At 31.0% G+C, this 27,892-nt stretch overlaps 4 protein-coding genes across 4 annotated transcripts; 2 read left to right on the forward strand and 2 right to left on the reverse strand.

Annotated features, from left to right (window-relative positions):
- Positions 1 to 28: 28 nt before the first annotated feature.
- Positions 29 to 1,507, reverse strand: LOC124544040. The gene is made up of 3 exons (XM_047122429.1): positions 1,009 to 1,507; positions 488 to 722; positions 29 to 311 (listed from the first exon to the last, which is right to left on the reverse strand). Exons 1-3 carry the CDS (start codon positions 1,228 to 1,230, stop codon positions 115 to 117), a joined length of 654 nt encoding a protein of 217 aa, XP_046978385.1. The 5' UTR covers positions 1,231 to 1,507; the 3' UTR covers positions 29 to 114.
- LOC124544041 (transmembrane protein 60) lies at positions 1,443 to 1,989 on the reverse strand. The gene has a single exon (XM_047122430.1). It carries the CDS (start codon positions 1,848 to 1,850, stop codon positions 1,443 to 1,445), a length of 408 nt encoding a protein of 135 aa, XP_046978386.1. The 5' UTR covers positions 1,851 to 1,989.
- Positions 1,990 to 2,264: 275 nt separating this feature from the next.
- On the forward strand, positions 2,265 to 5,731 carry LOC124544372 (probable dolichyl pyrophosphate Glc1Man9GlcNAc2 alpha-1,3-glucosyltransferase). The gene is made up of 8 exons (XM_047122892.1): positions 2,265 to 2,532; positions 2,606 to 2,878; positions 2,952 to 3,099; positions 3,216 to 3,458; positions 3,660 to 3,765; positions 3,861 to 4,059; positions 4,411 to 4,497; positions 5,210 to 5,731. The coding sequence occupies exons 1-8, from the start codon at positions 2,474 to 2,476 to the stop codon at positions 5,682 to 5,684; spliced, it is 1,590 nt and encodes a 529-aa protein (XP_046978848.1). The 5' UTR covers positions 2,265 to 2,473; the 3' UTR covers positions 5,685 to 5,731.
- Positions 5,732 to 16,868: 11,137 nt separating this feature from the next.
- On the forward strand, positions 16,869 to 22,038 carry LOC124544475 (protein phosphatase 1 regulatory subunit 36-like). Its single transcript, XM_047123047.1, has 10 exons — positions 16,869 to 17,004; positions 17,519 to 17,615; positions 18,194 to 18,259; positions 18,398 to 18,529; positions 18,829 to 18,973; positions 19,056 to 19,208; positions 19,435 to 19,663; positions 20,121 to 20,288; positions 20,733 to 20,846; positions 21,737 to 22,038. The coding sequence occupies exons 1-10, from the start codon at positions 16,910 to 16,912 to the stop codon at positions 21,846 to 21,848; spliced, it is 1,311 nt and encodes a 436-aa protein (XP_046979003.1). The 5' UTR covers positions 16,869 to 16,909; the 3' UTR covers positions 21,849 to 22,038.
- The last annotated feature ends 5,854 nt before the right edge of the window (positions 22,039 to 27,892 follow it).

The following is a 27,892-nucleotide window of genomic DNA, read 5'->3' on the forward strand; positions in this document are numbered from 1 at the left end:
TTTAGTTATCAAAAGCGTAATTAAAAAATTATTTTTATTACTTTATTTCTTAATATATAACAGTATATACATAATATATAGATTCACAGATAACTTGTAATTCAGAAACAAAATTTATATTAAACTTGGACTTGGTGTTTTTATTTGTATATTTTCAAAGACAGAATTAAAATCTGTGTCTAGGCCCTGGTTATCTATACCATATAGAAGATGTTCTGATGATTGGTTTCTGCTTGGACCTGGTGCTGGTTGACTGATAGCAGTAGTAGTGCGGTTATATATTTCCTCACCATCCTCTTCATCATCTTCCACTAAATAATGAAATAAAACAAAACTTAAATATTTCTATATATTTTGCTAAATATAAATATATTATGAAACAAAATTACAACATATTATTGAGATATATATTTATCTAGATCATATTCATTATAATTTTCAAGAATTAATATACCATCAAATAAACATCTGTTAAAAACATATTTACCTGGCACAGCTGTACGACCATCATATTTGTTCCATTCTTTCCTTAACCTAAAGTATATAACAGCACATACTATCAGCACTAGTATGGAGATTACAATAGCTGACAATTTGATTGCATCTGCTGTTGTGAATGTTGATCCATGAACAATCATTTCTACTTCCCCTACAGTAACACCAACACCATCAAGCTTCTTTGAAAAGCATTTATAATATCCAGATTCAGTTGGTGACACACTCTGAAATATTATAACATCTTCTAAAACAGTCTTATTTTACTTTAAATTATCCAATTATATTGTAACTCCATTGAAAAATCTATTTAATGAGGTTTGGTTATTGATTTGGATATAATTATTATAATACTAATAGTATATATTATACTATATTCATAAATACATTTTATTCTTAGCTATCATACATTTATTTATAAATAAAAACAAACAGACCAAATTTATATTTTCAAAAATAAACAATGTTTAACATTTATTACAAGAAATACCTAATATTACCAATAGTACTCACATTTATATGTAGCTTTCCTGATAATACTTCATATTTATATTTTTTTTCATCAAATGTCGTCTCAGGGCCAATTATTTGTAAAGGGTGGGAATCCATGAGCCAAAACATAAAGTTATGATCAAAATCATTACTATCACAGTTTAAAACTACAGTAGAACCAGCCGGCACCTCAGTAACTACAGTACTTTTAATATCAGCAATATTTTCTGCTATAGATGGCATTTTTAAAAGTTATTCTCCTTTAAATGGTATATTATATCACTGCAGCTTCTAAAATCTAGTAGAGCCAATGATTTGTCATGACTATGCAAACTGACGATGTCAATGGATGAGTGCCAAGTTTAAAATTATCTCATAGTCACATGTTCCCACCAAATATTTATAATAATACTTTACAAAATAAAGTAGTGGGCTTAAGCCTAAATATAGAATTCTTAATACCTACTGCTTCTACTTGAAATCTTTATTAGATGCATAAAAACTTTAACACAAAGCACTGGTAGCAACATCCAAATGGGGGCCATTACTACATATATTGGCAAATTAAGTTTTGTATATTCCAATTTTATGCAAATTATGATTTGTGCAGCCATTTTGAGCCCTATAGCTGCTATGTACCAAACGTTTTTATTGATTGTTCCTTTAAATCTTTCAATACCATTTCGACAATGAGATATCATGTGAAATAAAACATAAATTAATAAAATACTGTCGTAGACCCACATGGGAATAAATACTATAAACCAATTCCAATGAGTTCTTGATTCTAATCTCAGACATAGTAATATTAAGAAAACTAAAAAAATAAACCATGTAAATAAAGCCCTATGTAGTATAGCCATTCTATAAACGAATATATGTAATCTTTAGTAAAACTGAAGTTAAATGTATATTAAGAATCAAAGTAGGTATATTATTTAACTTTGGTTTCCTATTGTAAACATAAATAACATAATATGCCAATTTGAAAATGACGTTTTTTAGTTGACAGTAATGATTTATCATTTCTCGTTTTTTTGTCGAAAGTTTGCAAGAACCAAAAAAATGTATGTTTGAAATATTTTTAAATAGACTCATAAAATGTAGTTAAATCAGATACATAATCTCAATAATAATATGCATGTTTTATTTTTCTTATATTAGAAAAAATCATCTATAATATTATTTATAAAATAAATAAAAATGCATTGTCGTATTATAAGTAAAATTTGATCGAGTAGTGAATAGCCTCCGTGTCAAAATTGGTATTTATTATTATTAAGTCAAATTGTCAATGTCAAACTAAAAATTGAATTGAATATGTGTATAGTTGGAAGCCGCATTATTTTGATATGATTTTATTGATCAACTTTTTAACTTTAATTTCCTTAAAATACCTGCCAAAACAATTTTAACTGTTTCTATATGAGGCCGACATCGTGTAGAATTATATTTACTAAATATTGTTTAAGAGTTAAGCACTAAAATGATAGTAGAAATATCACTAATAGTAACGGCAGCGAAACTATTTTTTATGCCACTGTAGTAAGTAATAAAATTGCTTTGATTATTTTAATAACATATGTTGGCCCCTTTTATTCACCATTTATCTTCGCAGTCGGTCTACAGATTTTGAAGTGCATAGAAATTGGCTTGCTGTAACACATAATCTTACAATTGATCAGTGGTATTATGACGAGACTTCAGAATGGACTCTAGACTATCCACCATTCTTTGCTTGGCTGGAGTATGGTCTTTCTCATATAGCAAAAGTTTTTGACCCGGAGATGGTGAAATTAGAAAATTTAAATTATGCTTCAGATATGACTGTTTTATTTCAAAGATTATCAGTCATAGTATTGGATTTTGTTTATATATATGGCGCTAAAAGGTCTGTGCAGTTTGTTTATGAACTTTAAAGTCAATTTTATCAGCTTAATAATAATAATAATAAACTTTTTCAGTTGTTCACAGCTTTTAAGCGATGGCAACCTCCTCGTTTTTATACTTCTTGTAGCGAATCCTGGGCTTCTGATGGTTGACCATATTCACTTTCAGTATAATGGCTTTTTATTTGGAATTCTATTGTTGTCTATATCAAACATGATAACAGTAAGTATGAGTTATATGATTATGGTGAATCATTTCAAATAACGTTTTTTATTAATTTCGTAAATAAAATATTTAGTGAGAAAATTTTCTAATATGATTTTTTAATATTTTTCCAGAGCAACTTCATAGCCACAGCTTTTTGGTTTGCAGTACTACTTAACTTTAAACACATATTTTTGTATGTGGCACCAGTCTATGTGGTCTATATGTTAAGAGCATACTGCTTCACAGTATCTTCAAATGATGGTGTGCATACACCATGGTATTCATTCTCACTGACAAATCTCATAAAATTGGCATTAACTGTTATATCAGTGTTTTGTTTATCATTTGGACCCTTCATTGATCAATTACCACAGGTATTTAAATCTATTTGATTATTTTTTTATGTTAGTCTTATTTTAATAGAACCTCTTTGTAGGGTACCTCATTTTTAGAAACATATTAATATAATATTATAGGATTATCCATCCTATAATTATGATGTAATGAAAAAATTTTATTGTTTTGTTTTATTGCAAATTAGTTACATTTTTTTAAGAAATTGAAATTATTTTAAGGTTTTTTCAAGATTGTTCCCATTTAAAAGAGGATTGTGCCACGCCTATTGGGCTCCGAATTTTTGGGCTCTATACAATATTGCTGATAAAATTTTACAAAAGTTATGTAAGTAATCATTGTTAACCAATATAACTTGTTAACTTTGTTGAGTTAAGTATAATAAACTTAGATGTTTCAAGGTGAATATTAATTAATTACAGGTCTAAAATTTGGTATCCCAGTTGCAACATCTGAAGCTTCAATGACAGGTGGTTTGGTACAAGAATTTGAGCATGCAGTGTTGCCAACAATAACACCAAGTATTACTTTTGCAATCACTGCAATATCAATGATTCCTGCTCTTATCAAGCTTTGGCACCTGGGAGCTGATAGAGGATATAGATGCTTAAGTTTTGTTAGGTATTTAATGTTTTATATAAATTAATATTATAAAAACCAATAATACTCTATCATAAATGAGAGACTGCACTGTATATTAGATTAAAGATAAATTCTGCTCTTTATATAATTTGTAAATTAAAAAATTAAATATTGTATAGTCATATTTTACATATGATAGAATTAATTCCCATTTCCAAAGAATTTTATTCGATTAAATATGATAGAAATTGGTATTAGTAATCTATAAGATTTTGATAATCTTAGTTTAATTCTATGTATTGATAATATTATCTTTTAAACTTAATGGCAATGAGGATTTTTTGTTCTGTTAATGGATTTATAAAATTTAATGGTTTTGTTTGTTTACAGATGTTTAACATTGTGTGCTACGTGTGCATTTATGTTTGGATGGCATGTGCACGAAAAAGCCATACTCATGATCTTAATCCCCCTCAGGTATGCAATTCCTATTTCCCAGTTTGTCATTAAGAATATAATGAAAGTTATATTCACAGCATTAAATTATTCATTAATATAATTAATTAACTAAATAATGTTAGATTAGAAATAAATTAACAAAAACCAAAATTATTTTTGTTTGGTATAAATATCCCGTACAAAAATAGTTTCTGTGTCTATTGTCAACAACACCACTGGTCAACTGTATTTCATACTATACTCCTTTTTTTAATAATGTTTTGTTTTTGATGTATTATTTGGTACAACGAATTATTAATTTTCGTTAAAAATTAAAACAACGAATTGTTTTATTATGAGTTATACATGTTTAGATGTCAGTGGTGAGTTTATCAAAACACAATTGTTGTTGTCAATTCACTATACGAAAAAAAATATATATACAAGAAAAGCCATTTGTTTCACATGGTGATATGGCTTTATGTGTGTCTGTCCTTCTATGTAGATACCACCCATTCTTTTGATATTCTATCGCCAAGCAACATTACTTAGTATAGTTTTGTTCCGGTTTGAAGGATCAGTGAGCCGGAGTAATAAAAGGCACAAAAACGTAACATCTCAATTTCCAAGGTGTATCGGCGATATAAGGAGTAGTTAAAATTTCTTATGAGTAATGACCAATTACCATCATGGTGGTTACTCAATATATGTGCTGTAAAAAAAAGTAAACTAAAAATTCTATTTGTTTCAGTTTTCTCTCCGTTCTGGGCGACATTGACTGCAACTTATTTTTATTTATATCTGTGGTTGGACATTACTCATTATTTCCTCTATTGTATCCGAAAAATTTGCTTTCTATTAAAATCTTCATGCTTTTAACACATATGGCTATTGCATTTTGTTACATACCGTCATTATATGAACTCGTTAAGACGAAACCTCACAAGAAAAGAGGTTTTATGCTTCTGCCTGGCCTGAAAAGATTTCAGTCATTGTATTTGTACGGATTTATGGCAGTATGTATTTATGAGAATTCCATACATACATTTTTGGGATTTGATAAAACTTTACCATTCCTGCCTCTAATGATTACTTCAGTTTACTGTGCATTAGGGGTTTGTTATTTCTGGTTCTACTATTATTACTATTTTCTTACATTTAATTTAAGTAGAGTTCCTACCTTAATGACAAGTAGATCGGCACGATATGAAAAAAAAGTAACATAAGTTATACCAAATACTATTATTTAATGTACAAGTTAATTTTATTATAAAATGTTGAAATAAAAATCATCTATAATTGTTTTGTGTGTTTTTTTATTTAATAAAGATAAGTGCTTGGAATGTAATGCGTTAATTTTACTTTATTATAATATAGAAATAGAAATTGTTAGTGGAGAGAGATCTCAGTGGACAGACCGCGTGTTGTGAAAATTGTTATGTTTTCTAGCGCTAAACATGTTGTATTTATAAATTATTGTATGTATTCTGCAGAGAAGGAAAAGTTATTACGAAAGTTTTGCGTTGTGTATCCACCAATACACAACGAAACAGCTTGGGTGGTAGAATAAGGATCTTCCTTTTTCTACAAACAATTATGCCATTTTTAAGCAGCTAAAAATATTAAAAATGCTGGTTAAAATACCACTTATAAAAAACAATAATATAGAATAAAAATGGTCGGTTTCGTATACTAATTTGGTCAAACGAGCATTTAGTATAATAATTTGAGCAGACTGACGCTTTAATATAATCTAGTATAATGCATCAGAAAACAATTCGTCAAAAACCCTCCTTATCAATACATAAAGCAAGTACGTATTTATTAATACTAATATCTCAGATCCATGTCAAGGACTACTATCACAATATTAGTGAGTTAGAGACATACACAGTAGGGTGGATTTACAATATCGTTGAAAAATCACGTTGAAGGCACAGAAAAAAATATACTGCCAAAATATCTTTACTTTTTTATATTTGGAGGCTTTTTACGTATTTATTTTATACAGCACTTTAATCCAAACACCCTCAAAGTCAACAGCTGATTTTTAACAAAATTAATACATCCATCAAAATCATCACCACCTGGCAAAAAAATATGACTTACAGTTTGCGGTCAAATAAATCGACTACCCCATGTAATAAGCAGATTTTAATTTATGATTTACATTTATCCATATTGTATCTATATTTAAAAAAAAGTTATAATAATTTCTTCGTAAAATAAATAAATAAAAAATTAGCACCGATTTTTGTCAACACTGTCACGGAAACATCAAAGTGGAGGTAGTTCCGTATGTATAGCATTTGCGGGGCACGCGATACTCCGACCCGCTTCCTCAGTTCTTAGCAAACTGTGAAAAGAGACGCAAGTCTGCCGAAACGCGGTCCGACACCAAAAATTTTGAGTAAGTGTCCAAAAAAGTTGTGTTTAGCCAAAGTTACGTCATTTCCGTCAAGTTTTGCATTCAAGGTAAGTACATTCAATAAGCTTACGATAAATTGTATAAAAACTTACTTATAAGTGAAGATGCCAAAAAGAGTAGCGGTATCCTACTATTATTATTACTTTTCTAGAAAAATCGATGTAACATCCTAATTGTCATCACCATACGCATCATTACCGTTTATAATTAATAAGCGGTGATGACAACAGGCGTTTGGTAATGACGATTTTCTTAATTTGCTTGAAACTTACACTAAGACATCAAATGTTACTAATTTTACTCTTTTAAATTGTTAATATAGAGAATTAGAGTAAGTTATCTATGGTAGGTTTTACTTATAGCGTTTCAGGTTCTCTTTATTCTTATGTTTGGCTTATTTACAAACAGTAACAGTAGTAGTAATAACTTGTAAATTTCCCACTGCTGGGCTAAGGCCTCCTCTGATGATTAAGGAGAGGGTTTGGAACATATTCCACCATGCTGGAACGCGGGTTGGTGGAATGCACATGAGGCAGAATTTCGATGAAATTATGCACATGCAGGTTTCCGCACAATGTTTTCCTTCACTGTCGAGCGCGAGATGAATTATAAACACAAATTAAGCACATATATATATATATATATATATATATATATATATAGTGATCCTTGCTTGGTTTTGAACCCGAAACCACCCGCACAAGCACCCGTTCTAACCACTGGGCCATCTCAGTTCAACATGCTAACGAACGGTTTATATATCTAAGTTCTTTTCTATTTCAAACCGAGAATAGAGTTAGCATCAGTATAAGTTTATAGCAAACTAAGAACAGACTTATCATCAGCCACCACCATTCGTAACGGTCCCTTCATGTTATACCCTACCCTAAGAATTGTACGCTCTATTAATATGACTGTTTACTTTCAGATCAATAGTATGAGTAAAAGAAAAAAAAATGTAGGACAAGTTCAGTTAGCAAAACAAAATATAGCTATAATTAAACGTGTAAATTATGCCACCATACAGCAGGATCCTGAGTTACACAATATTATTAAACAAAAAGAAAAGAAAAGATATAAATACAGAAAAGAAACATTAGGTCAGTTCGTATCAATAAATGAAAAAAGTCCAAGAGAGCAGAGAGTACAGTGCAAGAAATGGCGTGAAGCAGCTAAAAGATATCGGGAAAAGAAAAAAAATGAAGCAAAACATAAGACTATTGAACTAAAACCAATATTGATAAATCCCGATTATAGTAATGAGACGACTACAAACGATCATTTAGAATAGGATAATCAGGACCCATTAACAACACCCACCAAGCCAAAATGTAACTGTTCAGTAAAAATTAAAAGAATTCCACATTTAGAATACAATAAACGAAGACAATTGTTAAAAATAATTATGGATTTGAAAAAAGAAAATAAACGACTGAGACAAAATATTTATGGGCAAAAACTCAATGAAACCAAAGAAAAATCCAAAAATATAAACTTTAAATTGAAAATACAGAAAACAAAATGTTACCAGAAACAAAGATCACTAAATTAATAAAAGAGTTTTATGTTGATGATGCAAACAGTACGATATGTCCCGGAAAGAAACAGTATATTACACGATTTAAAACACAAATGCAGAAAAGGACTCTCAAAAGTTCGATAAAAGATTTACACGAGAAGTTTGTGAAGATTCATAAAATAAGGGTGAGCTACTGTACGTTTTGGAAATGTCGTCCATTCTGGGTATTGCCAGCCACTGCGGCGGAAAGAGACACATGCATGTGTGAAGTACATGCTAATATTGATCTCAAGCTGGAATCTTTATTTAAGGTGGGAATCATTAGAGAGAAGAATCATCACGAATTGCTGGAAAGTCTTTGTTGTTCAAGATATGCAGAGAAATGTCTTAAAAGAGAATGCGTCCTCTACAAACGCAAGAATATTCAATTTAATGAGTTCTCTAATGAAGATGAGATAGTCTTCTAAATAAATAAATGGATACGATCCCGAGAATTAATTTCAACAAAAAAAGGTCCTAAAACTATCACTATCATCAAGAAAGACGAAATTAAAGCAAAACCCCTCGAAGTTATCAATAAGTTGGATACAGACATGAAGTCATTTTTCGAACACTGTTACTTAATCTATACACAATATAGTGAATTTAAAGAATTCAAAAATTCTTTGACTATTAATTCTGCTATCATACATGTCGACATTTCGGAAAATTATAGAATGGAAGCAGCTAGTGAAGTTCAGTCATTACATTTTGGCGGGAGCCGCAAAAAAATTACCCTCCATACTGCCGTTATTTATGCTTTTGATTTTCAAAGCAGTGATATAAAACCAACATCAGTCTGCACCGTCAGCGAATGTCTAAGACATGACGCTCCATCAATATGGGCACATCTTTTACCTCTGATAAAAGAAAGTTTAAAAATTAATCCATTTCTAGACACACTTCATTTCCAATCAGATTCGCCTACATCACAATATAGAAATAAGTACAGTTTTTTATAGTATCACAATTTTGCCAAGATTTCCCACAAATTACAACAGTCACATGGAATTACACTGAAGCTGGCCACGGAAAAGGAGCCGCAGATGGGGTGGGGGCTGTAGTCAAGAGGACAGCTGATTTTCTAGTGAATCATGGCACAGACATTACTAGTATTGATAAATTTTTGACTGTCTTGCAAACACACACCAATGTAACAGTTACTGTTCACTGTGATAGGTTAACTTTGAAATCATCTAGTTGCTTCAAATGCACATGTAGCCAGATATGTGATCATGGAAAACATTTAGGTTTTATAAACATACCACATACAGCCGCAATAACCACAAATTAGGACGAAGACAGAGATCATGTCACTTTATTAGCAACAACAAAGCGTCAAACTCTTTGTGACGTTACCAATTTACCAACTAATCAAAAAGTACTTGTAGCGGGGCCTTCAAATATAAAAATACTCTCCAACAAATTAATCCAAATACAAAAAAAATAGTCCGAAATTGTATGGCTACATGCAGGTAGATTAGTAAGTGTGAGAAGATTGTCAAATTATGAAAAAAAAAACATCTAAATAACTATTGAGTAAGTAAATGATTAAAAACTGAGAAATTTGATGATTACGTGATAATAATTAAGAATAAATCACGGAAAGGTAAAGACATTACATATAATTTCACCTCCATAAGACTGATTACCAAAAAAAAAACCAAATTAAATCTCAATGAATATAAAAATATAATAAGTTGATTTAAGAAAAAAATGTTTGAGTACCTACTAAGTTTAATACTTTACATTTTAGACTGTTGATTTATTTGTTGTTGATTAATTATTAATAAAGTTGATTTCCTCAAAACTTGTCATTTAATTGTGAATTCATGTATAAAGTGTCATCACCATACACTAAAGATCATCACCATCCATGTGTAAATCATCGCCATACCACAGCCGTCAACACCATCTCACCTCTTTTTATTTAAATGATAATATCTTCCGATTTAGGTGTTAAAAATTAGTCTAATCACATTTTAGGAGAATTTTAGATATCCTACAATTATTTTATCTAGTTTTACTAGCATTCAAACGTGATTTAAATTTATTAAATTTTTTACTTGAGGAAATTTTTCTTGTGTGAATCCACCCAGTAGTGAAAAACGCTACTATCGTCCACATTAAATTAGTAGTCACAATCAAAATATATTTATTTCAAGTAATTGTTAAGATTATAACAATTTGTAAAAAGTAAAAGTAATAAATTTGTCTGTCTATGTATAATCTTAGTGTCCAGTTGGTATCTATAATATTTTACTTTAGGCCTGAAGATATATTAGAATAGGGTATATACTGGGGGACTGTTATATTAAACAGTATCTATATAGTGCAGTAGTAAATGTAAATAAGTAATATAGTTATAATCATATAGTAGACCCTTTCGATCACCTTTGAATCGTCATTTCACCAAAATCATCGACATTGTATTGAATTTATAATACCATCACTTTGTAGTCCAAAATTATACAGGGTTATTGGTAACTCGACATACATCCGTTAGGAGGTGATAGGGGTGACCATTTGCAATAATTCTAACCCCCATATGCATAATCTTTATGATTAAAAATCATATTAAAAAATATTTTTAATTATATTAAAAAAATCTTTATGAAACTTGACCTGCAGATTATTTTAAAAATATAACCCTTTTTTTTAGCTTTCCAAAAATTTATATTGCAGATGCAGGTCAAGTTTCATAAAGATTTTTTTAGTTTTTGAGGCATTTTTGAGGGAAAAAAAATCAAAAAAATATTGAAATAAATTCGTTACCGTCTCGCATTTTTAAATTTGGACCGATAATTATTACTTAAATATTGACAAATATCCAGCGTTTAATCGTTTTTATAAAACAAAAGAAAAAAATAGATTTTAATTGAAACTTTTTTTTAAATAAATTTTTGAAGTTGCTAACTAACTAACTCAAAATAGTTCACTTTTGGATTATGCACGTGGGGGTTAAAATTATTGCAAATAGACACCCATACCACCTCCTAACGGATATAATAGGTTGGGGAAAAAGTTTCTTCGTATTTTATATGAAAATTCAAAAAGTTTTTTTTATAGTTTATTTACATTTGACTAAAGTATGTAGGTGCCATTTTGTTCCATAACTTTTTGCCATCTTGTTGGTAGTGACATGATCCCATTGCTGTAAAAATTTTGGGGCTTCTGATCGAAAAACTGCGACAAGTGGTTTTGGCAGTCCTCTCGTGATGTTAACCTGACACTGCCTAAGGAATTCTGCAGAGACCGAAACAGATGAAAATCTGAAGGTATGCATTAATACCTCCCAGCCAAACTCTCGTAATTTTTGTTGAGTGGCTAAAGATGTGTGAGGTCTAGCGTTGTCATGGTGAAAAACCACACCCCTTCTGTTGATCAATTCTGGCCGCTTTCTCTCAATTTCTTGCTTCAATCTCATCAATTGTTCGCAATACAGTTCTGAATCGATGGTCCTGCCGGGCGGTAACAGCTCATAATGAATGATGCCCTTCCAATCCCACCACACACACAGCATTACCTTGTTGCGAGTTAATCCGGGTTTTGCCACAGTCTGTGAAGCTTGACCGGCCTTTGACCACGATCTTTTTCGCACGTTCTTGTCGTATGTGATCCATTTTTCATCACCAGTTATCAGCTTCTTCAAAAATGGTTCGGTTTCATTACGTCGTAATAAAGAATCACAAATGAGTACACGGTTCATTAGGTTTCTTTCAGTGAGTTCGTGAGGCACCCATATATCGAGCTTTTTTGTGTACCCAGCTTTATTCAAATGAGTCAAAACCGTTTTGTGGTCAATTGCCAGTTCTTCAGCTACATTGTAACTACTAATATGCCGATCTTGCTCCACATTTTCAAAAATGGCATCAATTTTGTCCGTAACAGGGCGACCAGAGCGAGATGCATCTTTGATATCAAAATTTTCGGCTTGAAAACGCTTAAACCAAACTTGCGCTACTCTCACAGATACTGCATTAGGTCCATAAACATCACAAATTTTTTTCGCGGCTTGAGTTGCATTTTTACCTTTTTTTTAGTAAAATTTTAAAATGTATCGAATTTCTTCTTTAGATTCACTCATTTTAACAACAACAAAAACAAATGAAAATCACACAAATTCCTAATTTGAATTTGGAAGTGCCTTCTTTAAAATTAAAACTTTTTAATGATACCAAAACCAGCCAGATACAAATGGTATAGCCAAAGAGATTTTATTACAAGTTCATACATACTATATGCGAAAAGACTTTTTCCCCAACCTAATACGTCGAGTTACCAATAGCCCTGTATATAAAAGAATCAATACGCAATTTGATGAGTTACGCTAATATAACTTTAACTAAAAATAACTATAATTACCAAAATATACCACCCGAGCTGTATCAATGTCAGTTAGTCGAACTTACCAACGAACTTTTAGTTTAAGTGGTAATAACACCATAAAATTAAGTTTTCCACAACCCCAAACTCATACCCTCCGTATCAAACGATAAACTTTCTTTCAAACTATTGACAAATCCACTCATCATCCATCCACTCATGTATTTCTCAACAAAGTTCAATAAATTATAAAGTTTGTTTATCTTTCAGTCCTAATTTAAGGTTATCTTTCCCTTTCTATTTAACACTAAAAACTGAGTTAAGCTGTTCATTCACAGCGGGAAGGTTATACTCATATCCCTTGAACAATAAAATAAATTTAGGTAATACCTGTAAATTTAAAAAAGAATCCATTCATATGAGTATGAGATACTTTATTTAGTTTTGCTTAATATATAATATTAAAAAAATAAAACAAATGTCGTAAAGGACGCGCACAAGCGCTCTTGTTGTAAGATTTTTACGTGTATACCATATCGAATACTTTTCTTTGTTTATAATTTTTGCTCGTTTTTTGCAACGCACCGTTTGATATTATATACTAAATTTAACAATATATACCTAACATTATATTAACATTTTTTTATTTTGAAATGGACAACTATCATCTTACTATCTCTTGTAAAACGATTTATGGAAAAACTATTTTGACTACGTTTCTTTGTAAAGCTCTTTTTTAATGAACACCTAAACAGCTGAGAAAATATATTATTTGAATGGTTCGAAAACCGTTTTAAAGTGTGCCTAAATTATATCTCTACTAATTTTTTTTACATAGTTTTTTTTCATGGTATAGGTTGGCGGACGAGTATATGGGCCACCTGATGGTAAGTGGTCACCATCACCCATAGACAATGACGCTGTAAGAAATATTAACTATTCCTTACATCGTCAATGTGCCACCAACCTTGGGAACTAAGATGTTATGTCCCTTGTGCCTGTAGTTACACTGGCTTACTCAGTCTTCAAACCGGAACACAACAATACTGAGTACTGATGAGTAGGTGGTACCTACCTTGCACAAAGCCCTACCATAATAAGTTCATTTATTTGCCAAAAATAGGAATATTTTTTCTACAACGTCTCCATAACGATTGGAACGATATACTTCATTAATCTTTAAAAAAATGAAGTTTTTTTAAAGTTGTTAGTTACAATTATGGCCGTAAGCTTATGTCCTTCACTTTATTTATTAGAGTAAGTAAAATATAAAAATAAATATACAGCACTTAATTACCTATCACTGATATTAATTATTTGACGAAATATTAATTAAAATTTACCAAAGCTGTTCATATAATTATGTTAAAGACTAAATATTTACGTAATACAAGACAAACTTGGAAAGACACGTACACGTGTTTACAGTGAATAAAGAGAGGCGAACGTCGATCACGATATGAATATTCATCGGAATATAAAGACAATGAGAGGTGATAGAGTGCGAGCTCGTAAGAAAATGTATGTTTGGTTGTTTGGTGACAAGCCTAGTAGCTTATACGTCTGCTTCTCATGTTTACTTATTTAATAACTTAAATGTCGATAACGACATCAAAGATTTAATACATTCTTAAATAGGTATACTTAGTTTAACTATTTCTCTTGGTTTATATAAGATAATCTGGTAAGGCCTACCTACATACTTATTATGTATTTATTTACCAACAAAAAGCAACCTAGTTAAATTATACATAAAAGGCGCATATAGTGGTAGATGGCAACACGCTTTGATGATATAGGAAATGGTTTATATTTTTACCTTTATTCTTATACTCTACCAAGCACATTTTTAATTCAAATATTAACAAATTAGAATATAATAGAATATAACAATAAGACTTTATTATTTTAAAATAATTTCATCTAAGTCTATATCATTATTGTTAGTATCTACAAACCTCTCTTGGATTATATTTTATAGAAATCTATTTTATTAGAATTGTGCCAGATTTAAACAAAAGGAGTGTCAAATTTATTTACTTTTGAAATTCGTTTTAGGTTTAGCGAAATGATAATAATGTACCCTACTTTTCACTTCAGTAAGTTTAAAATGGGTTTCTAACGGTTAATAAAATGGTATTTTATATTAGACATATAATTTAGATTGTTGTTTTTGGAGGAGACCTTTATTATTCCCTAATAATAAATATAAAACAATATAAAGACAAACATATATTTATACAGCTGACATCAAAATAAGGATTAACTTCTATTTTTTTATGTTAGATTTAATCCTTTCCAATCCAATTCTGTGAGAGATACTTACATTTAGTAATGGTAAAATCACCTTCATATGATTTGATTTTAGTAGATTGACTTGGTTAATTTGATAGTTATATTTTCGAAACAGATTTTCTAGTAAATAAATCAACAAAAATGAATTTAATAAATGTTTGCCAGTTTTCAAATCGTTTTATACACGTTCAATTTATTTTATAAATAAATGTTGGTCAAATAATATGGAAGCGCGTAAATCAGCTATAAAATCAATTATGTTTCATATGTGTTTTCGTTGTATTACATAAGTAGAAAAATTATTCCTAATAGGTTCAATCGCTCGACTCAACGGACTGGAAGTTTGAAAATAAAAGTGAAACGGAGTGGAAAGAGTTGCTCATTCCGTTTCGTGATTCAGCATTTTATTAACTGTGTGATGAAAATAAACGTTGTGTGGTCCGTAATTGCCTGTTTATATATTTTTGAAACGAAGAACAGGTTGAATGGTTCTTATATTGATTTTTACATTAAGCACATTCATAAAAATAAATTTGGTAAAATAACACTGGACTATTTGTAAAAGAATAAAAAATCATTAATGTAATCTGACGGTAATATAAACGTAAACTAACATTGAGGATACGTCGGTACCTATTTAAATTTAGTACATTTTGATTATTTAATATTATTTATTTGGTAAGAGGACTTTGCCAAGCCCAGCGGGTAGGTATCAATCACTCATCAGACTACCTATTCTACTATTTACAATTTACAATTTAGTTCGGTTTGAAAGGTGAGTGAGCACGAGAATAAAAGAGTCATATAGTCACAATTCTTTAAGTTGGTGGCGCATTCATGTTAAAAGAAAAGAAGAATATTTCTTACAGCACTGGTGTCTGGGTGATAGTGATCTCTTAAAATTACGTTCTGTATTAGCTCGAATATATTTTCCTATTAGAGTAAGATACATTATAAGTACACATGAGTAATACTTTAATGAAGATGATATTATAATTAATATATGATATTATATAACATCGCTTGCCCTTGCCTTATGTTATTCGCAGCGCCATGCAAAGGGCCGTGATCACATGGCAGAGCGCACATGATCAAAGCCTCGCATCGTAGTCTTGTGTGCAATCGCCTGTGTGCTTGAATTCAATGAATTAGCACCTGACACACTGGTCCCTTTTCAATGTTATCCTTTAATAAAATATGCTTCGATAAACCTTTGCTTATTAGTAAAAGTAAATTATTTAACTAATTTTAATCCAAGCGCCGGCGTTTATGTGAAATTCGTGAGAAATATTTTGTAAGTTACAGGGGTTAGAGTTGAGTACAGTTGCATTAACATAACTTTATATTCAACACTGCCGAGAGCAACTTACTGGTGACATCGTAAATTCTACTAAACTTACAAATGCTCGATAAAAATTTTGATTCACAAGTTATAGCCGTCTATGAATTAAATTATGATATTTTACATAACCGTACGTACAAGCTAGCTTTTGTGCGAGCTTTCTATTAATGTCTCGATGAAAAAGTAGATTTAACAACGTCTGAGTATTTGGTAATTATTATAGTTACTATAAAAATGTATGAATCTCTTTCTATTTTAATTGGTCAAATAAAAATTAACAAAATAATTAAACTATTTTAAAACTTGCGAAATAATTATCTAAAATTAAACATCCGCAATGTAACCTTTTTTATTCAAACAATTTATTAAAATAATTGGTACCGAAATGTATCTAATAAAAATAAAATAAGAATTGTTTGTCAATATTGACATTGATCTTAACGTCAGTAACTGCAAGACTGAATGAAAATAAGTTTTGATATTTTTATAAAAATACATCGAAATGGCCGATGATGAGGATGAAGGTGGTTTTGGAGGCCTGTATGAAGATGGTCATTGGGTTTGGGATGACGCTACAGAAGCCTTGGTATTTATTAGGTAATTTAAAAGGCATTTGTGTTATATATATGTAGTATATAGAAGCACCGGCCTTATTAATTTCTATTTATTACTTTAGAGCGAGTGCCTGGTTTTCTTATAAACAAGCGCCATTATTTACTTACAATAGAATGATTTAATTTTGCACTGTAATTTCTTATGGTACGTTGGTGTGCATTAGAAATGTTTTATTTTAAGTTACATCACCCAGGATATTGAAATATGGGATGAATTGATGATTAATGTCATGGAAATCTCTGTTTTTATTTCTGTTAACGGGTAAAATATTTAGCAAAAGATTTGCTTCCTCAGACGTGAAAGAATTTAAAAAATAATTAATTCAACCTTATGTGAATTCATATACAATTTAGAAAAATATTTGGTATGACCTTTACAATTAAAGTACCAGCCATGCAGCCACATAGATATAAAATTGTCATTAGTCATATGCCGTCTAGAGTTACTACTTCTTTATTCTCGCCTGTTTAGTTCATTAATTTTTTATTGTTTCAAGTGATCTTCCGCCAAAACCAGTGGAAGCAATTCAGATACCTATTAAAGCCCCAACTGGGACAGTTGAATTCAGAGACGATGTAGACCTTATAGAGCAGGTAGTAAGACACATAATCATATTTTATTAAGTTAATTAGTTATCGATTAATTATATCTTCTCACCTTTATTTCCTTTAAATAAATATTAATGAAAAATTGATTCGAAAAATTAAATAATCGAAATTTAAATAAACGAAAGATTAAATTGAAAAACTGATATAGCCTATATGCCATATTTGTGGTTTCCTTCCTTCCTGAATCGTAAGCTTGAAGTCAATTGTAGCCTCTAAATTACTCTTCGAAGATATTTCTATTATTCGTAACCATAACTAGTCGTTTTTCGAATGTAGAAACCGCAATTTTATACTATATTTTAATAAAAATCTCTTTCAGCTTGGGTTATCTATCTGCAAACGTTGGCTTATTAGTCATAAGTTCGCTTTTGTTCAACACATAAATTATTTATATATATTTTTTTTATTTAGTCCTAAGATTTATGTACATATTTTCATTGTGGTGTACAATAAAGCATATTAACAAGTATATTAAATGTAAATCCTTGTAGTTGTCATTGCTATGTAAACGGTTCATAATTTATTGTTGATTAATGGTTTAATTTGTTATATATTTAATTAAGATTCGATTTCGAAGGCGTTATCAAAGGAAATTAAAACCGGGTCAAGCAGATATCATCACAACTCAGGTAAATAATCGAAATTTCCTTATAATTTACTTATGACACATTTTTATACATTTATAATTAAATTTATTAAATTTACAAAAATAATGTTAACTAAAGTAATATTTTTTCATAATATCATAAAGAAATATAACTTTCCAGGATGTTAAAGACATAGCGTTGTATACAGCTCCAGTGAATATTTTAAGTCCAATGTTAATAAACATGTTACATCTTCCTACTACGGAGAGATTCATTAGAGCGCTTGTACTCTGTTGCCAGTATTATTTACAGGTACACAATATTTAACCCGGGTAGCTAGACTATTGTACAGTTAGTTTTTAACCGACTTCAAAAAAGTAGGAGCTTCTTCATGCCTCTCTATATTTTATGAATGTTTTGATATATATATTTTTTTTAATGATGATGATTATTTTTGCATCGTGTTCGATTAATTAATTATATTAGTATTGTATTATTAAATCAAGGATTTTTTTTGTGAACTTGACTTTATTATTGATAAATAATTTCATTAATGTTAGGTGTACGGCGTAAAATACCATTTTAAAATGTATATATGTCTATAATTTAAGATAGCAGACGAAATGGCAAATCGTATTATTGAATTGGAAACTAAAGTACGTACGCCACAATGTGAAACAGTTGAAAACGAATTCCGAGACAATTTATCGGATTTGAGACTTTTAGTAGCGAAAGAATACAGCACTATGCTCATTGGTTTGTTGAAAAAAGAAGTATTCAAACGCAATTTCTTTTTATTACATACTTCTATCACATTTTTTATCTTTATTCTGTGTAGGTGGAAATGACACGAAAAAATTCCATCATATGGGGCCCCAGAAGAAACGTCGATCATTATCTGATAAAGATGCTCGATTTTTTGAGACACTGCTACGAGTATGTGTTCAAATAGTATGGCTGGCTCTCGGTCGCAAGTCTTTCAATCAGATAGGTGTACATTACGATTTTATCTCTCACATTTAAATAACACGTTCACGGGACAAATTGCGTTTGTTTTGACAGGTACTCGACGTTTTACTGTAAATTATCATTCTTCAATATGTTTTGTTATATGTACTTTAATCGTACCTAATTGTGTAGTTACATTAGTGTTCATATATAATTTTAGAAACGGTTGTAAAATTGTATAATTATTTTTATAATTTGTTTAAAATTAGAATTGGAGGTGAATAGAGTGTTTAAGTCTGAGATATTTAATGCGGTGGAGCATAATCTACACACTGGGTATATCGCGAAGATGGCTAAGGAGGAACGTGCAGTGTTGCTGGGTCACTGCGTGCGACGCGACAAGAAACTCAACACTCGCTCGCCTCTCATGAACGAGGTGTTCTGTCACAGGGAAATTGATTATCGTCTTTTGGGACTAGGCGTTATCAAATGTTTTCAGTAAGTTTCCAGCAGCATAGACATATGTATATTAATACAAGTACACATACCATTTATCTTTAATTGGGCATTAAATTCTTTGTTTAGTTATTCATATACCTAATAAATAACAATATAACACATTATATATTGTGAGCCGAGATGGCCCAGTGGTTAGAACGTGCATTTTAACCGATGATTTCGGGTTCAAACCCAGTTAAGGATCACTGAATATACATTTGCTTAACTTATGTTTATAATTCATCTCGTGCTTGATGATCAAGGAAAACATTGTAAGGAAACCCACATGTGTTTAATTTCATAGAAATTTTACCACGGATGTATTCCATAGTGAGAGGGGCCATAGCCAACAGGCAACAGGCTGTTGTTGTTCTTTTAACACATTAAAAACATTAAGTTCATTATTCTGTAGTTACCCTGGCTTCTGCAATTTAGTGTTTATGTGTGATTTCTTTAGACCGACCCCAAGACTTCTCTATTTGGTGCACGCGGTAGCGGGTCCAGAAGAGAAATTGTCAGAGTTGGGAATCGCTCTTGGGATCATTGGTATGCCGCGATCAACTTTCGATACAATGCTAAGGCCATTGCCGACCGCTTCGGAAACTGGAAAATCAAAGGCTTCCGTGTACGTATTCGAAACTGCTCATTACATGTCGTATATTTATATATTTGGGTTAGGTTTAATTTTATTTATTTTAAAATTCTTTTATACGTTAACAAACATAGCAAAAAAAGAGGTTCCTAATCGAATTAACTTTAAGCCTTTTTTGTAGCATCGTTGTGACAATTATGAATGTTATTTTATGTAATTTTATAAAGTTGATATAAAGTAAACTACTCGCATTGATAGGATATTTTATAAAAAAAAATAATTTTAAGCAGCAACAGCTGATAGAATATCTTAAGGCTAAAATTGTGCTTAAAATCCAGGCAGCACTGAGCTCCCATATTATGTCTATAATTCAGCTCTCAGCTCAACGGCGAAACTTTTTTTTATAATAAGAACTGTTTATTAGTGTATATCTAATTAAAAAAATAACCACTATAATTTGGATCTAACTATTAACAGGTCTTCACAAAGCTATGGGTCTAAAAGTAGTACAAGTAGTTCCATGAGGAAAAGCCAATTGGTAGCCCAAAAATTGTATTCAAACATTATACTTCCGCGTAAGGAGTCGCGAATGTAAGTAGATCCTAAATTTATTTTAGTTCAGTAAACCTTGCTGAAAAACCGCCTGATCGGTATAGAACTAAGTAAGATCGCTCATATCGAGTTACAAAGTTGAGTGTATAAATATAATTTTCATGAAAAAATACCCATTTGTGCCAACTTTTATGGTGATCGGTCAAACGATGTCGAAGTTTATTAATTTCAAATAGATATACCGACTGTAATAAGTCTGTGATAATGTATAATAATTTTTGATTGATTATAATTTATTATCTATCAACAGTGCATATAATTATCGAATAACATGTACCTATTCACATTTTACCGCCTTGTTGGTCTAGCAGCTAGCCTTTAAAGCCCCGTTATCTCGGGAATTCGTCATTCCATTCAGATTATGGTGGTGCGGGAATAGAGACTGCACATTTATTTGTACACCCTCTTAGACTAAAAAGTGTCTAGTGTGCTAGGCTTCCTTGAATAGAACCTCCTTGGCCGAAAGCCGTCGAGAGGATCGTCACTATCATCATACCTGCATATTATAATAAAACTTACTTTTATATTAATCATTAATAATAGGATCTAACAGTAAAATAAACTATTTTACCAGGCGCTTTGTGAGTTTTAACGAAATTCGGTAATACAGTACCTAGTACAGTAGATCAATATATTAGATCCTTTTTATGCGGGGGATAGTCAAAGATATTCAAGAGAACGTTACAAGCGCAGCCAACTCGTGTTTGTATAAAAGTTTTAAGTGGTAAGGAAAATATATGGCCTTAAAGTTTAAAGTGTCGTCTAGTTACTCATAGGACCACAGGTTCGACTCGGCAACGTTTACTGCAGCGTATGTGTTTTTAATAGAAACTATTTGAGCATGAACTTTACATTAATTCAATTTTCAGTGTGTTTTTTCCTCCACAATTTCCTGATGAGCCGGAAGAAATTCGGCCGTGCAGCGAGACCCAGCGGCGGCGCTGGCAGAATAGACTTCAAAGACTTCTTCATCCACACTAGTTTACTGTTATCATGTTATATTCATGCCTTATTCTTAACGTACTTGGTCAAGACATCTAGGAAAATAATTCTTGAGTATATACTAGGATCATTAAACCAATGGCACATAAATCCAAACATTTCAATTGTTTTTTAAAAGTTATAGAATTCAAAAATTTTGGTGATATATTATTCTGTACGGAAATAATTAAATAATACAATAATCCACCAGATAATATGTGTTTTTTGCATCACATATGATGAACGAAATCTTCCTTGTTATTCTCTTAATGTTATAGATGAATGAAATGTATATTTGTTGTAATTGCACCAAGATTGCCGAAAGTAATCTAATGGAATTGAGTACATATAGTAACATATAGGAAACAACTTCTGAAAGAGCCGATGTGTCCCAGTAGAATACGTGTATCTTAATTGAAGATCGCATGCTCAAATCCAACTAACAACGGTGTTTTTATGGCGTTAGTTGATCATCTTGTACGTAGTGATGAAGAAAAATCTCGCAAGGAATCCTTGTCTTTACATCATGTCGGATAGAATTTTAAGAATGTTTATCAATTAACATTTCCTTGAGATATCTCTTTAATAATTTACTAACTATAGACTTTAATTCAGACCTATTAAGACAGTGTGTCAGTCAGCAAAAATGCTAACATTACACGAAAAATATAACAATATATCTGATTAACTTCTATCGCGTTATGAGTGCAGTGGCGTAGCTAGGTGAGGAAGGGCCCCGGTGCATAGAAAATGAATTGGGCCCTCACCCCCTCTTTAACTAATAATTACCTTTTAAAATTATAGATACCAAATAAGAAATCTTGTGCGCAGGGTTATGATTTTCTAGCTTCAAAAGCTTACGGTTTAGTTTAGAGGGCCCCCTGAACTCCGGGGCCCTGGTGCACTGCACCACCTGGCCCTACGATAGCTACGCCATTGTATGAGTGAATAGTTCACTCGAGCTATTTTGACAGGATAATCGCACTGACGGAATACGTGCCACTAATACGTTTCGTGTCAGAAGCTAATATTCTATGAAAATTATTATCTTGCTTTGACCTTTAAGGCGCAAGTATATCACGAATCTTCAATCTACCCAATACGACGAAGAAAAAATTATGTTTATTGTTATAGCACGACCTTTTATTGTTAAATCAATTAGTTTGTTTTCATGTTGTTTTATTTTAGTAAATCCATAAGTTAAATTGACAAAAACCTCATCTCGTATGCGGGGAGTTGCAGCGTTTCTTGGAGGAGGCCAAAAACGGTAGTGACCATTCAGGATACTTGAAGAGGATCTGATTGTAAAAATAGCTCGAGGTGTATTCCTTGCTTCTTATAGACAAAGGTTGTGAATTCCAAAGACGTAAAGCTTGAAAAGTAAAAGACCTTAAGTGAATGGATGGTTAATAAAAAAGGATGATAAGAATTACTCTTCGTGCAAAAAGACTGTTCATGCCTTACATATAATCTCAAACCGCCGTTTAAATTAGTAGTAGAAGAATTTAATATAGATAGCGTTAAGTATAGCTGAGTTAAGAATATAAAGTGGGAGAAAGTACTGAAATAGTTGTGACATTTCCTACCCAAGAACAGTTTTCTATCAAGAAAATTATTTTTTTTTATATAAAAAATATCAAGTACAGATTAATAGCTCTTAATTAAGCATAAGAATCGCTAAATTCTTTATTATGAAGACTTTATAATAAAATATTGTGATATTAGTCCTTTTAATAAGATTAATTAGCAGACATTTGTATTCTCCGAAAATTGCCTCAATTTATAATGCCTATGGCTTAATCCGTCGAACAGCGACGGTCCTCTGATGGATTAAATTGAATTTAATAGTTGCTTTTACAAACTTAACCAAATGCTCTTTTCCAAAACAAAAATTGGCAATAATTATGATTTTGTTTCTTTGAAAGATTGATGAAGTTCGGATGTAGATTGAATTAAAAAAAAAGGTGTAAGTACACACCTTTATTTAATTGTGATTGTAAGATAAAACTAGTAATGAGATATTATTCGTTAATTTGTTCGATATCGGTGCAATATTTATTCGAATCATCATTATTCAAATTAAATATGTGATCATGAGTCATCGTCAGTCAGCAACCACTTCTTCGACTTGTCATTTTTGACACTTGAAGTAAAGTATATGGTACTTTGTATGTAAATAAAATGTAAATAAATAAACTGCAACGCTACAACTACGACTGAAGGCTTGACAAATGAAGAAGAAACCCATGCACCCATTTCGATGCCAGAAATATCTCTTGATTCTGAGATATTTCTGGCATCGAAATGGGTGCATGGGTGCATGACTTATCAGTTTAATGTTTTTGCGATTTAGTGATATGAATGAAGGATATGAAAAACAAATGGTAGGTTGCAGCAAAGTGAACTATAACAATTTTGGAAATATCCCATGAGACAAGACAAGAGATCCCTTAATTTTGTAACAGAAGAAATGTTTCAAAATTTAATCAAATCTTTAACAATAAACATTTTTTAATGTTTTTTCATACTTAGTACCTAACATATTACAGAGCCAACCTTGATGTTCTAATTATGCAAATACAGCAGTAGGTAAACACAAATTCGAACTGATATAAAAAATATAAAAATTGTATACTTAATATTATTTTTGGTTGTGTAACTTTAAAGTCCGATCGACGCTTTTATGTGAAGAAATATCTGGATAATTTGTTATTAACACATCATCATTTATCGTTAATTTCTATAGTAAAACTACGATTTTAGGATAAGACTATATTTTTTAATTTGACAACAATTATCCGATACGATTTGCGTATTACCAATTAATCACATATAACTTTATAGGTTGGTGGTAGGTACTTTGCCAGGACCCTTTGCCCAATTGCCAAATGTTTGAAAATATTCTTTTGGGGCTCCGAGCGTCCGTCATGATCAACGAACTGCTAACAAATTTATTGCTGTATTTTTATCTATTTGACTGTATTATATGCGTAAATATCCTTGTTTGGAGAAAATATTTATGAATAGGATTTTTTTCTTTCTGATATTAAAACATTTTCATCTGATTGGCCTAAAATCTTGAAGGTTGTAGAAATTGTACATGTATGTTATACGGTAACAGATATTGATGATGAACCGACATACTTGACATGGAATCAGAGAACCTATTCCACTTCGTTAATTCAACAGAAACGGCGGCGCCAAGTCGTTTAAGTAATCATGATTGATTGAAGCAGACAGATGAGTTAACATCATTTCGAATGCATGTACGCGATAACGATATATTTTGTCGTTCCAAGTCCAAACAAGCGGAAATCGATGATTTGATTTATCTTATTTGTTCAGTGTAAATATTAAAAATTGCTTTATAATATATCAATAAATAATGAATTTCAACGATTGCTTTTGATATTTTTATAGATTTTTGCTAGACACTCTAATTATATAAATTACAATATTCTGAATTATGTTTAGTATGGTGATTAAAAAGTGCTTGTAAAAACCAGAACGAATAAAGTATAATAGATTTGATCTATTTTGATTCTGAAAACCAACTCATGTCATTTTAAATTATTAAATTCATATAGTACTCGGCTCTAGTAGGTATTAAATAATCTAAAGACAATTACTTGTAAGTGTTACTGGCAGTACAATATTAAAGCTCGTAAAAAGCGCTCCGTCGTGGGCAGGTGTAACATCTTTATCACTACTGGAGACAATATTGAGCTCGGTGCAGTAAATAACACCACATCTTTCACATCCTACGAGGATGTTGCTATGAGTCAAATTAAATTTGTATCAAATTTATAACTTGCTAGAGCTTAAGCTTGGTGTCCACTAACAAATACGCCATTTTAAATATATTCTATAATTTCTGTATTTTGTAATGTAAATTATTTTATATATATTTATCCATTAAGTTGATATACTATGTATATAATATGCCGGCAATATCGGATTTGTAATGTGCGGTTTTGTGGTTTTGTCGCCTTGTTAATTTAACGCATATTTATAGGTAAATAACTAATTAGAAAATTTATGAAGTTATAAATTATTGAGAAATTTTAGGTACAAATTACTAAGTAAGTTGATAACTATAAACAACTGCATGGCAAGGATAGAATCGAGATTTAGCTTATCTTATTATGCATGTCGGAGAAAAAAACGTTTACCATATACGTAGGTACGGACGAATATTGTTTTTCTTTATAAACGAATTTCATACATCATAAGTACAGTCACAGTAAGAAAACCTTCGTCAGTTTTCAAATTCATTCCTTTATCAAATCTTAAACTCTTAGTACCTTTTGAATCTAAACATCAAATCATTGCACGTAATATGTCATTTTGGTTCGGTAAAGCAGATTATCGCTCACACCGAGCACACGAAAATAGATCTTAAGATGACGAACCTTTTCTTACCCCGATTGTACATACACACATAAGCATATGTTTATAATTATTTGCATCGCTCATGTGTATATAAAAAAGTTATTAAATCGACTTCAAGAATAGCTGAATATGCACCAAGTTAATAAACAAGTTTTTATATATGTGCATTTGATTCGCTGTGCAACATTTTGACGTATACCGAATAAAATAGGAATGGGTTTTTGACTCATCAGTAATAATTACTAAGGATATATAATTTGATTGTATTCTATTGTGTTGTATCAATTAGAGTTTATAGGTAATTTATTATTGAAATGTTGGAAAATAGTAAATACTGAGTTTTCTCTGGCTGATAGTTTTTATTAATGCAATATCAAATCTATCAGTTCGAAAGTGCTTTTATGAGCCTTATGTTTTGATTTTGTAATATATTTGATGTTATATGGGGACTACCCTCAATAGACATGTATGCGATCTAAGAAGAGAGGTTTAAATTTTGTGATTTTACCGGATGAAAAATAGTATCATCTGTTTCCCGCCGGGACCACACAGGACTTATTAGTCATGCCATGCACCGCATTGACACACTTACATACATTGACTGCCAATACGCCACTTACCTTGGAAACTACAATGTTATGTTCTTTTCTTTCCTTTTATAATACACTGGCTCTCACCCTCTACGTTTTGTTGTAGAAAGAAATGTAGTAGAATGTATCATGAGTGGGTCACTTCCCAGACGGGCTTGTATAACACCCAACCATTCATTAAAATATTAAATGTTTAATAATGGAATATCTTTGTAATATTAAATTTTTGGCATGAAAAGGCGGCTATCAATGCTAAGCTAATTATTATGCTAATTCTATAAATATTTCATTCCTGAGTATAGAGATGAAAGAATCTAGTGACCTATTAAAAATTTACTAGAGCTTTGCAGTCAGTTTGAAGTTTCACATGGATGACTAGACTTGCCCGGGGGTCGAACTCACTGAACAGGGCTGTCGATAACTCTGCGTGGATAACTATTACAATACAATAGCAAAATATTGACGTACTCCTAGTAAGGTAGTTTAATATTTTTATTTTTTGTTTTTAGAAAATTAAAAATATCACATGTATACATAAATAATATATAGGTAGTGACACCAAATAACTTGAATAGTTGTCTATTAGTCATGGAAAAGTATAAATAAAAAATAATCACAATATCTATTCATGTGTATAAATAGCTTAAACACGCAAGATTTTGTTAATATCTGATCTGAATTAAAAGCAAGATAATTATAGCAAGATCAAACGACATTAGTAATACCTGATAGGTGTTCCTAGAGTATGTTTGCGCCCTTGCCCGAGTTTCCAGAACATCGACAGCGAATGAACTCGTTATGAACTCATTGACGGCTGAGTGAGTTACTCTTACGGTCCGCCAACCACTTTCAAACTTCGTCCCTATCACGGAAAATACTTCACATAAATAAACATGAACTAATATAGAAAATATTTTATTAAGTTTTTATATTTATATAAAAATATTATGTCAATGACTTTACTTATGAAATGAGATAATACTTGCCTGTATGGTATATGAGGCTAAATTTATAAATACTTCATTTTTAAAAGTGGAATTTATGGTTTATGTTCAATGTAGC

Source organism: Vanessa cardui, chromosome 4, assembly GCF_905220365.1.
Source record: "Vanessa cardui chromosome 4, ilVanCard2.1, whole genome shotgun sequence".
Taxonomy (NCBI): Eukaryota; Metazoa; Arthropoda; class Insecta; order Lepidoptera; family Nymphalidae; genus Vanessa; species Vanessa cardui.

Coding starts and splice junctions, on each gene's coding strand:
- LOC124544040 (XM_047122429.1), bottom strand. CDS start 1,230: ATGCCATCTATAGCAGAAAATATTGCTGATATTAAAAGTACTGTAGTT. Junction 723..1,008: donor CAGGAAAGCTACATATAAAT/GTGAGTACTATT, acceptor ATAATATTTCAG/AGTGTGTCACCAACTGAATC. Junction 312..487: donor TGGTCGTACAGCTGTGCCAG/GTAAATATGTTT, acceptor TTCATTATTTAG/TGGAAGATGATGAAGAGGAT.
- LOC124544041 (XM_047122430.1), bottom strand. CDS start 1,850: ATGGCTATACTACATAGGGCTTTATTTACATGGTTTATTTTTTTAGTT.
- LOC124544372 (XM_047122892.1), top strand. CDS start 2,474: ATGATAGTAGAAATATCACTAATAGTAACGGCAGCGAAACTATTTTTT. Junction 2,879..2,951: donor TATATATATGGCGCTAAAAG/GTCTGTGCAGTT, acceptor AAACTTTTTCAG/TTGTTCACAGCTTTTAAGCG. Junction 3,100..3,215: donor CTATATCAAACATGATAACA/GTAAGTATGAGT, acceptor ATATTTTTCCAG/AGCAACTTCATAGCCACAGC.
- LOC124544475 (XM_047123047.1), top strand. CDS start 16,910: ATGGCCGATGATGAGGATGAAGGTGGTTTTGGAGGCCTGTATGAAGAT. Junction 17,616..18,193: donor ATGTAGACCTTATAGAGCAG/GTAGTAAGACAC, acceptor TATTTAATTAAG/ATTCGATTTCGAAGGCGTTA. Junction 20,847..21,736: donor CCGCGTAAGGAGTCGCGAAT/GTAAGTAGATCC, acceptor TTCAATTTTCAG/TGTGTTTTTTCCTCCACAAT.